This window comes from Hevea brasiliensis, chromosome 8, assembly GCF_030052815.1.
Source record: "Hevea brasiliensis isolate MT/VB/25A 57/8 chromosome 8, ASM3005281v1, whole genome shotgun sequence".
In the NCBI taxonomy this organism is placed as follows: Eukaryota; Viridiplantae; Streptophyta; class Magnoliopsida; order Malpighiales; family Euphorbiaceae; genus Hevea; species Hevea brasiliensis.
In genome coordinates, this window is record NC_079500.1 from 90,236,650 (window position 1) to 90,248,884 (window position 12,235).

Consider the following 12,235-nt stretch of genomic DNA (forward strand, 5'->3'; position numbering starts at 1 on the left):
GCCCTTGAGCTTGGCCTAATGACTATCTAGTCCCTGTCCAAGTTTAGAAATTATTTTTCTCCCACTTTCTTTATTATTTTAAAAAAATTAAAAAAAGTATTTTTTTTTCTTAATTTTATCATTATTTATTATCTTTAATGTATTTTTTTTTATAAAGGATACTTTAATCATTATTATTTTTTTAAAAATAAAATTATCTAACTATTTTCTTAATTTTTATGTAAAAACTTTAAAAGACAATTGAAATAGATCTCTCTAGAACTTTTGTTTGAATTTTTAATAATGCATGGAAATAAAGAGAAACTTAATAATAAAAATAAAGAGAAAAAATTTTTAACAGAAAAAATAATAAAAAAATTTCAATTATTTTGTTCAAATAAATTATTAAAATTAAAGAAAAATATAATTTCTTCATTAAAAAAAAAAAAATCATTATACCCTCATCAAGTAACTTAAGCTTCTGGTATTCTTAAGGTGTTTCATACTGCCAGTGATTTAATCATTATATATAATAAGCTTGTCTCAAGTTATATAAATCCCACCAGTTTGAAGATAGATGAATGAAAAGAATTTGGTAACAGAGCAAGAACATGGATTTTATGGATGAATGAATACATTTTCTTCAATTAATATTGAAAAATTTATATGGGTTTATGAGCTCTATGTAGTTGAAAGAAGTAACAAGCACCAAATTGGGGATTAAACAAAAACAAGGCATTGAAATAATTTCAAGTAAATAACACTCGTTTTCCTTCATTAATCTCCTCCAATTTGGGGGAGATATATTGGGTCAGATATAAGGAGTTTAGAAATATAATTTCGCCTTTTTTTTAATTTTTTCTGTTTAATTTGGTATTTAAATAAGAGAATTTAAAAAAAAATTAAAATGTAATTTAATGAGAAAAATTAAAAAAAAAATTTAATTTTTAATTAAGAATAAATTAAATGTAAATATACCTTTAACAGACTCTTAAGTTTTTGTCTCTTGAAACAATTTCTAATAAAAGTTTAAAATGTTGATATTTATTTATTGATTTAATTAAATTAAAAATTTAATGAGTTTATATTTTAAAATAAAAAAAATTAATTCAATTAAAATAAAAAATTTGTGAGTTATATTTTTTAAAATTTATTTTAAATAATAAAAAATAAATTTTGAAAAGTTTAAAATTATAAGCAAAATATATTAAAAGAATTTAAGTTTAAATGTTATCTCAGCTAGTTATTTCTAAATATAAGGAAGACTCTGTTTGATAATAGCTTTTAAGGTAGCGTTTAACGTTTTAATCAAAGTCAAAAGATTATTTTTCTTATTTATATTGATCGGTGGCATAATATTTATACTAATTTTAGAGATTAAAGAAATAATATATAAAAAATTATTTTTAAAAATTAAGAGAATATTTTAAGCCAATAAAATTTTATTATTATTTTTATATTTAATAATAAATTTAATAATTTTTTTACTAAATATTTTTTATTTAAAAAATATATAAATAAATTATTAAAATAATTAATAATTATTAAAACAATAAATATTACCGAACAGACTTTACATTAATAGTTGGGCCCTTTTTAAGTCTAAACACTGCCTGACGGTAGGGTTTGAATTCCATGATATGTGTGGATGATAGTGTTACCGATTTATACAGGCGAGATAACCTCAAGTCTATTGTTGCCGGCCTGACTATCCAGGGAAGGCATTGACCGAGCTGGACTGACAACAGCATTCTATTGGTTTTCAACATCTAACATCAACAGTGGTCAGCGGTCAAAACATCTCTCTTCTTCTAATTGCTTAATGAACCGGACAAAACCATATAACAATCACTTTTCAAAAGAAATATTCAAGATATTTTAGCCCTGCTGCTGGCGGCGTGTGTTTTCTGTTCTTTGTAGCTATATGGCTACTTCAAGATGCATCTCAGCACCATCAACCTGAACACCAAATTTCAATTGGGATACTTACGGAGGGTCTCTTCTGGGTGTGCTAGATCACTTCAATTATGAAACTAGTTCATATCACTCTGGAGGAATTGATTTTTCTTGCATTTTGGTGGCAGAATCACAAGTTTGCATGAAACCAAGTCGCTGAAACAATACTAAGGACTCTGTTTTCTTGGCCAAGCAATAGCAAGATACTAAAAGATCAAACAGCTAACGCAATCAATTAAATTGTATGACAGATCATTTAAAGAAAATATATTTTAAATATAAATATACGCAAAACCCATTTCAGACAACTAAACGGCAGTAAGGAAGGGTTGTAATGACTTCTTGGAGCACACAGTGAGGTTGATGGTGGCGACGAATGGTCGGGGAGATGTTGGGAAGACCGATTGTCAGGCAATTTGGGTTCATGGGTTCGGTTGGGTCTTCCTCAAACCAATGCCAATCCATTAGCTACGGGTGTCGACAACACGACTGATGGTTGAAATGGAATCATGGGTGACTAACAAGCATATTGGGATTGGTTTTGGCCCTTGAATGGCTGAATGGCGAAGATTCAACTGTTGAAAGCTCTTAATTCATAGATAGAGATACCCTTTATTCATTATTATATTTGTCCACATTCCTGCAACAAGGGAAATACCCAATCCTCTGCCTTACCCAGCCCCACCAGAAGGCCTTCTCAACCCCACAAGAAGGCCTTCTGGCAGCCTGATATGACATGGCCTGGTGTATAAGAAAGGAATGACCCAAGAGTTTCTCTCAGATTATGATGGGTGAACCCACACGAATGCAAACAACTACTATAAAACATTCTATTGAGTCATTGGCTGACTAATTCCAACATCAACAGTGGTCAGTGGTCAAGACATCTGTCTTCTTCCAATTGTTCATATTCCATTCCTGATGTATCCACCATGCTCAGCAGTAGAACCGGACAAAACCATAAAATAATCTTGTTCTTTTTAAACATATGCATGACTGTCTCAAAAGAAATATTGAGGATGTTTTAGCCCTGTTGTTGGGAGCATCTGTTTTCTGTCTTTTTTTAAGATGCATCTCAGCTCCATCGACTTGTACATCAAATTTCACTTGGGATCCTTATGAATTGAAGGGTCTCTTCTGCGTATGCCAAATCATATAAATTATGAAACTAGTTCATATCATTCTGGAGGAATTGATTTTTCTTTCATTTTGGTGGCAGAACCACAAGCTCGTATGAAACCAAGTCACAGAAACAAAACTCTATTCTCTTGGCCAAGCAAAAACTTGTATGACAGATCAAAGGATGCAAGACTTGTAGCTACATTATCACTCACTGCTTTCAATACCAAGCATACAACAAATTTGTGAGATTGTGAACATTTCATAAACAAATATTTGATTTTCTTGTAACAGTATATCTGCTATACTCTACTGAATATTAGATGGGTCATAAGTTCAATGATATTCTAGAGATTCTCAGTGCACTGGAAATGCTCTTCACAAGTCAAGCAACTAAAAGTTTGCACAAAAATTGCAGATAACAATGGAAGCTGTCTGTATTTCATCCATTTGTTTCAAAGAATGGATCTATGAAAATTTTCTTTATACATTATACAGAAAAAATATATATATATCAAAGGGTACTCAAAACTGCAAAAGAAATAATAAACAAAACCAGAGTCACCTATTGATCTGCCATTTTTCTGCTAAACTGTGTTCATTCATCGAGGTGCCAAAGAAACAGAGAAATCAATTGGCATACCAATCCTCTCAGCCCAATTCTTGGATTCCAAATACAATTTAGACACTCTACCGGCCACCTGCTCCATATCCGGCCGCTTCTGTGGGTCCTCCTCCACACATTCCAACCCCACGAAAACCATCTTCTCCGCCACATCCACTGGATACGAATCCTTCAACCTCCGATCCACCCAGTTCCTCACCCCACTGGCACCGCTGCTCACAGCCTCTCTTGCCCTCTCAATTACGCTAACTCTGCTAAACCCTCCACTCCTTTCGTCAAACACGTACCTCAACGCCTCCATCCCTGATACCAACTCCAAAACCACCACTCCAAAAGCATAAACATCGCATTTCTGCGTCACAATCCCACTTGCTTGAAACTCCGGCGACATGTATCCTCTCGTCCCTTCAATTTTCATGCCTTTACTATTACTCCTACCTAAACTTCTCGCCTCTGATCTTTCACTCCCCTCCATTTCCCCGCACAGCTCCGCCGTCCCAAAATGACAAATCTTGGCATTTAACGAATCTTCAGTTACTAATATGCTCGAACTTTTTATATGGTTATGGACAAAACCCGAATTTGAAGCTGCACAATGGTGAATATAATCGAGCCCATGAGCGATATCTGTAGCAATCTGCATCCGCGAGAGCCAATTTGACAGTACCGTGTAACTGGGATTCTGTGGATTTCTTAGACAAGTAGCTAAATTAACACCATTAACGTATTCATACACAAGATATATACAATTCCCTGACGTGGAAGCACCCAGAAGCTTAATCAAGCTGCTATGATGACTCCTGCAGATAGTGGATAGCCGCTGCTGGAGCTCCGGTAATTCGATGGGGTCACGGCGGCGGAACTTGCGCTTGAAAATAACCACCTCTTTCCGGCGAATCTGGCAGCGCCAAGAGGTCGAAGAGGAGGAAGAAGAAAAGGGTTTTGATAGGAAATTGTTAGTGGCTCTGCAGATTTCAGCAAAGTCATAAATATTTGGGTTCTCTGGTAAAGCGGCTTCTTTCAGGCTTTTGAGAGAGCGTTTGCTTGAGATAGAAGAAGAAGACGATTTTGAAGTGTCCTTGTTATTGTTAAAGAAGCCTGAAGAAGAGTAATTAATGGATGATGATGATGGGTAATTGAGACTTGGGTAATTGCTGGATGATGATGATAATGATGAAGATGGGTTTGCAGAAGAAGATGATTTTGAAGGGCGGGATTTGGGGGTTAGAGAGTGGTTTACATCTGTGCTTTTTCTTGATTTGCACATGAGGACATGAGGATAATAGAAACAAACAGAAACAATCTTGGGTTTTTAGTGGTGGTTGCTGGTGATGGCGGCGGCGGCGGCAGCTGCGGTGGGGTGGCATAAAAACAACAGTCTAGGAATCAAATCAATGCGTGAAATTGCAGAAAGATGGGAACTTTGAACATGGGATTGTTTTGGAGGTTTGCAGTGTTGTCCTTGTCAGGGCTGTATAACCATAACTTCAAAATCAAAGAGAAGTGTATGGATACTTTCCGAAGTACTAAAAAAAAAGACAGAGAGAGCAAATCAAGGAAGAAGATGAAAGAAAATATTAATAAGACAGAAGACAAGGGCCGGTGGCAAATTGGAGGAATCATATAATGAAACGTTATTCCGCTTAGCTGTGTTTTGACGAAATGGCAACCGTCCCCATTCTAGATATTATTATTATTATTATTATTATTTTAGATACACCCGTGTGTATCTCTCTGATAATTATAATTGTGTGACTTATTCTTTAAAAGAAGGTTTAAGATATATTGAAAAGCAAAAATAAATCCATAAGACATGAGTGATTCTGGCCTATATACTCAGATATGTACTAATCCAATTAAAAATTAATATATTACTGAAATAATGATAAGTCCTATTATAAAAGTAGGATAAATTTTATTATAAAATATGATTCTCTAAGTTTTGATTGATTAAATATATATTTTTACATGTTAATGCATTTAAAATTTTCTTATTTTATAAGGTGAGTATTATTAATAAGGATTAATTATTAAAATAATATTATTTATAAAATTATTTACAAATTTAATAAAACTTAATTTGAAATGTTTTCTTGAGTAATATCATGTCATGTCAAAATATTTAAAAAGACATAGAAAATATAAAAAAATTATTTAAGATAATTTATTTAAAATGATGTTATTAAATAGTAAAAAAATTATTTAAAAAAATATCATTTAAAATAATATTTTTTAAAATATTTATTCAAATTTATTTAAAAACTTAAGAATGTGAAGTTTAAAAAATTTATTCTCTGCTCGTTGTATTGTTTACTTTGCAACTCAATTTTTTTTTAATAAACTTATTATAGATAATGATCTCTCCAGTTATTGATAAAAATATTAATAATATAAATGATGATAATAACTTTTATTTTATTATTAATATAAATTAACTTTTTAATTACTTGGAAAAAAATTTTAAATTATAACTTATTATGTTATATTTATTAATTTTATAATTATTTATCGAATTAAATAAACATAAGAATATTTTTTATGAGTTATTTCTTAGAATGAAAATTAATAAAAATGAAAGAAATAATTTCAAATCAAAATTACATAAATTAAAAAATTTTTAGAATTAAAAAATAACATAACTAAAATTAAAATTTAAAAATATTCCTTTCATCTTTTAATAAAATTTTTTTTCCAAATAATAAAAAAATTCAATTTATATTAATAATAAAATAAAAATTATTATTTTTATTTATATTACTAACATTTTTATAAATGGCTCATTTTCTATAGTAAATTTTGACAAATGTTTTTGACGTGATATGGGAATGTTTCAGTAACATTTTCTTGAGTAATTTCTTTATTTTCTAACGTAATATGACATTATTTTTGAAAATATTATTTTAAATAATATGTTTTTTAAATAATTTTTATATTTTTTTAATATGATGTGATATTACTTAAAAATACATTTCTAAATATCTTTAAACAAATACTATTTACAAAAATAGTTTCATATTCACGCGAAATTTATAAATAATTTTTTAAATCACATTATTCTAATAATTAATCATGGTAATGAAACCTTTAAGGAATTTGAAAATAAAATTAAATATAATTAAATTTTAGAGAAGTTTTAATTTGTAAAATAATATGTATATTAAGATTAAATTATATTTAAATTATATATATTATAATAATATTTACAATTTTTAAATATTAAATTTTAAATAAATAAAATTTAAATATTTGTAAGATTTAATAAAATTTTAAAAGATAAATTTATAGTAAAATATATTTTAATACTTCAAATATTATTTGTCAAAATAATTGGAGTTGGAATGAAAACATATAATTTAGGATGAATTTTAATTAAATTTAAAATAATTTAAATACTAAAATTATTAATCAAATTTGAATTTAAATTTTTACAGTAAATATCTTTAGTGATCCCTAATCAAAGTACTTTTTCAAGATCCTGTCCTTTTCATTTTTTTTTCTTTTTTATAAATATGAATTAATTAATGCAAAGATTGAGGAAATTAGAAGTGGTTAAAGGTAGATAAGGATGTCGTCTGCTTTTAGGTCGAAACAAGAATTAGATCAATGATTTTAGTCTTAAGAAATGGGGATTTAATTTAATGACTCAATTTGATTATATTCAACAGTTAAATCGAATTGTAAACCGAATTAGAATTGGTCCAGGTCAATAGTTCTGCCTTATGAACCAGTTCAAAATTGGGGTATATGGGGGTTAATTGTGGTCTCCCCTTCTTTAAACCTGAATCGCAACCGGTTGGAAATTGGCTTGATTTAGAAAATGATTTTCTTTTTTTTTAATTTATATTTAGGTCTTTTTAATTATTTTATATTAAAAATTAGATAAATGATATCTAAAAATTTATTATAATTTGATAATACTATAAGCCAAATCAAAATTAGGGCAAAACTATATCAAATCAAAACTATTTGAAATCGAAATCATTTCAAATCAAAGCCAATTCAAGCAGTGAGATCGGCTGAATTGATGTTCCAACTCAAAATCAGACAGAAATTATCAAATTAGCCTATGGGCAGGTTTCCATGCAATAACCATTGGGAAATGCAACCAATTATAATTCAGTGGACAATTTTGGGAACTAAATGCAAGTGAAGAAGGCTATTATCTTTTGCAATTAAATTAATATAAAATCTGAAATAAAATTATACAAAAATAAAAAGGCATTTTAGGATTCGTTGTGTGCTCGGTTGCTGTGACTGTCACGCACTTTTGTTTTTATACAATTTATTAAATTTTAATTTTATTTTATAAAATTTATTAAATTTTAATTTAATTTCATAAAAATCACTATAACTTAAATTTAAAATTTTTTTGATTAATGTATTAATTTATTAACTATTTTATAAATAAATTTACTTAATTAGTGATTCTTAGATGAGAAAAAATAAAGAACGAAAAAAAAAAAAAGAATGGAGAAGAATTCAATAGAAAGAAAATAATTATATGCATACTTTTTTTAAGAAATTAATAAAATAAAATAAATTTATTTATAAAAAAATTAATAATTTAATATGTTAATTTAAAAATTTTTAATTTTATATTATAATAATTTTTATAAAATTAAATTACAATTCAATGAATTTCATAAGAGAAATTAAAATCCTAACAATTTTTATGAAAAAATTTATAAGATTGAGTGATAACATATAATATTCAGCCAGTAAATTCAAAGTATAATACTTGTGTAAGTCATTGTTCTCCATTATAGAGACCCCACTCCATTTTCAACTTTCTCTGACGGTTGGTTGGTGTAGGGATGGTAACAGTTAGATTTTTATGGATATTCGATATCATTGAATCTGAATAAGATAAATTTTGGTATTATATAATCGGATTTGGAATAGAATTAGATTTAAAAAATAATATCCGTGACAGGTTCGGATCGAATTTGAGTTTTACATATTAAGTATCCGTTACTCAAACTTATTTATATAAATATTTAATTAAATATAAAATATATATTTTATATAATAATATTTATAAATTTTTATATATTTTATTTTATATAAAATAAAATTTAAATATTTTATGAAATTATTAAAATTTTAAAATATAAATTATTATTCAAAATAATTTTCATACAAAATATTAATTAAAATATATAAAATTAAATGGGTTCGAGTTTTTTTCAAGTAATAATAATTGTGTTTGAAACGGATTCGGGTAGTTGAAAATAAATTTTAATTGAATTTGAAACGGTTTCAGATTTTGATAATATTAATTAGGTTCGAATTCTGATAGAGTGATTTTACAAGTATCATAACCGTTGTCATCCCTAAATTGGTGTGCTTAGAAAAATTATGAAATCGATCTACATTCCACAGTTTGATCATAGGCATCATAATGTTGCTTGTGATAAATCCTAAACAAGTCTCACTATATATATATATATATATATATACACACACACACACACGTCAGTTTAAACAGATTAAAATTCCCAACTTTACGCATCATAATGGTTGCTTGTGATAAATCCTAAACAAGTCTCACTATATATATATATATATATATATATATATATATATATATATATATATACACACGTCAGTTTAAACAGATTAAAATTCCCGACTTTCATTTCTAAACTACGAGAAAAAAAAAATTATATATGTGAAGAAAAACAGATCAGTATACAACAGCAAAAGAAGGGCCAAAATTTTCATTACAAAATGTGCCAAGTAGCCTATCAAAATCCCCAGGGATATGATTACAAATTTCAGAACAACTCCAAGATTGGGCTTCATTAGGAGCTGATATATATTTGAAGATGTGAGCACTTGTCCTATATGTCTTCATGTGAGCCGTCTGCGTCCAGTCACTTCCATTCATTCGTATCAGGTTCAGGCAAAGTGACTGACAGTACACGCAGTCTTCCAACAAAGAAACATGTTGACCCCACAAGCTCAAAGGAGCATATAGATTTTGATGATACTAAAACTCAATTAGAATCAAACTAACATTGTTTTAAGTGTTGTGTTTCTCAAAAGAATAAAAAGGAAAAGTCACAAGGATTTTATGATGGATTCGTGCTTCTGAAGAAAGGATGACATTCTAAGGATAACACAGGACGAATCAAATGAGATAAAAAAAGAAAATGTTACCTTCCAAGGTTGCATTGAAAATCAGAATTGAAGGTACACATAGTATAGAAGTTAATTTTATTTTTAGGATTACTTGTCAAAGAATTGAGGAGTAAAAGTCAATGATGCTTATTTTCAATCCCTCAAAAGATTTTCTTTTAAATATCATTACTGGCCTAAAAGCATTTGAATATGATTTGGTGTAAAGTTTTATAGTTTTGAAAGTTATGCAGAAAAGTTTTCCTGGTATGCTAACTGGTTTGCTACTTATTTTAGTATGCTAACTGGTTTGCTATTTTCTCAAGTATGCTAACTGTCTCAACTCTGCACAACATCGCAGAAAACGACAAAATAACGGTTATTTTCTTGAAATTCGTATCTGTAACGTTCAAATGAGTTCTGCAACGGTAAAAAACGTTCCAAAGCTATAAATACACCTTCCTTTGGCCATTTTGCACTTAATGAAAGTCCCTCTACTATTCAAAATCATTAAAGCTTTCATTCAAAGTGCTCAAAGTATTTTATTGCTCATCATTGGCTTATTTACTCAACTCTTATTTATAGTTTCTGTTGTATTGAGTGAGAGTGAGTTTTAAACACATTATTATCATTTATGAGAGGTCATTCAAGCACCTATTGAAGCTTGGTTGTGAAAAGTGTTTGGGATAACACTTGGTAGAAGTGTGAAGCTACTTGTAAAAGTTTTGGTGAGAAGATTTGTAAAGGGCTTTTGTCTCTTGCCTTTAAAAGAGAAGAATAGTGAAGTGAAGACTCAAAGTGAGATCTTTGAGAGAGTGGATGTAGGCTAGTTAAAGCCGAACCACTATAAAAATTTCAGTGTTCATTTTCTCAACCCTTGCTCTTTACATTTATGCATTTTAACTTTATGATTGATATGCTTTTGCTGATATGAAAGTTGATATCATATGTTCTTGATCTTGCTGCTATCTGAGAAAAACAGTTTACTGGTAAATCTGCTGATATCTGATATAATCTGCTTGTTGTTTAATCTGTCGGCTAGTATATCCGTATTCTCGCTCGTTTGTGTTAAAAATCTATCCAGATTACTGATATATTTACTGAATGCTAATATAGTCTGCTATATCAGTATACTGATTGCATATAGCTTAACTTTGAATCAACTTGTCAATAGAGCTATATTGTTCATATTTCACATTAGTCAATTAAGTTGAACCTAGCTGCAATTTTCAAAGGTTTTGAGCAAGAACCGAAAATTGTTTTTAAAGTCCAATTCACCGCCCTTTTGGATATATTTTGGGACATCAATTTGGCATTAGAGCTTGTCTCTCTTGCTTGAGGATTAAACCCCTTAGAGTGATCCACACACATGGCTAGTTCATCTAGAAATTCTGCTGGTATACCTGCCCCCATAGCTGAAGGTTATTCCATCACTAGACCACCACTTTTTAATGGCACAAATTACTCTTTTTGGAAAACTAGAATGAGAAACTTTATACAATCTGTTGACATTGATGCTTGGAGAATAATTAAAGATGGTCCTTATATTCCTTATAAAACCAGTGAAGGAACTGTACAAATTCCTAAAGCTGAAGTTGAATTTGATGATAATGATTGGAAGAAAATTTCTACAAATGCCAAGGCTATTAACATTCTTCATTGTGCTCTTGATATTAATGAGTATAATCGTGTTTCAGGATGTCAAACTGCAAAAGAAATATGAGACAAACTAGAAGTCACATATGAAGGAACTGATGTGGTAAAAAAGTCAAAGGCAAACCTCCTCATCCGTGATTATGAATTATTTGAGATGAAACCTGGTGAAACTATTGCTGAGATGAGTACCAGATTTACAGACCTTGTAAATCTACTTAAAGCTCTTGGAAAGAGATTTGAAGAACAAGAACTTGTAAAGAAAATTTTGAGGTCTCTTCCAAAGACGTGGGAAGCAAAGACTACTGTTATTCAAGACACCAAGGATTTCAGAAAATACACCTATGATGAGCTAATTGGTTCTCTCATTGCACATGAGATGATTTATAAGAAAGATGAGAATGAAGGTGATCAAAAGAAAAAGAAAGGGATAGCTTTCATATCCGAAAAAGTAGATGAGAAAAAGAAAAATGTTGTTCTTAAAGCTAGTTCAAGTGATGATTCAAGTGCTTCAAGTGATGATGATGAAGATATGGCTATGATAGTCAAAAGATTCAAAAGAGCATTTAGAAAAGGTGGAAGCAAATACAAGAAGTTCACAAAGAAATATGCTCCAAAGACTCCAAATCATTCAAGTGAAATAGTTTGTTATGAGTGTAACAAACCAGGCCACATTAAGCCAAAATGTCCTACATTGAAGAAGAAAAACAAGTTTAGAAAGGACAAAAGCAAAAAGGCAATGGCAGCAACATGGAGTGACAGTGACTCTTCATCAAATGATGA

At 29.4% G+C, this 12,235-nt stretch overlaps 1 protein-coding gene across 1 annotated transcript; it reads right to left on the reverse strand.

The window, feature by feature from the left end:
• Positions 1-3,523: 3,523 nt before the first annotated feature.
• LOC110648912 (lysM domain receptor-like kinase 3) lies at positions 3,524-5,334 on the reverse strand. The gene has a single exon (XM_021803289.2). The coding sequence runs from the start codon at positions 4,944-4,946 to the stop codon at positions 3,657-3,659; it is 1,290 nt and encodes a 429-aa protein (XP_021658981.1). The 5' UTR covers positions 4,947-5,334; the 3' UTR covers positions 3,524-3,656.
• Between the last annotated feature and the right edge of the window lie 6,901 nt (positions 5,335-12,235).

Coding starts and splice junctions, on each gene's coding strand:
- LOC110648912 (XM_021803289.2), bottom strand. CDS start 4,946: ATGTGCAAATCAAGAAAAAGCACAGATGTAAACCACTCTCTAACCCCC.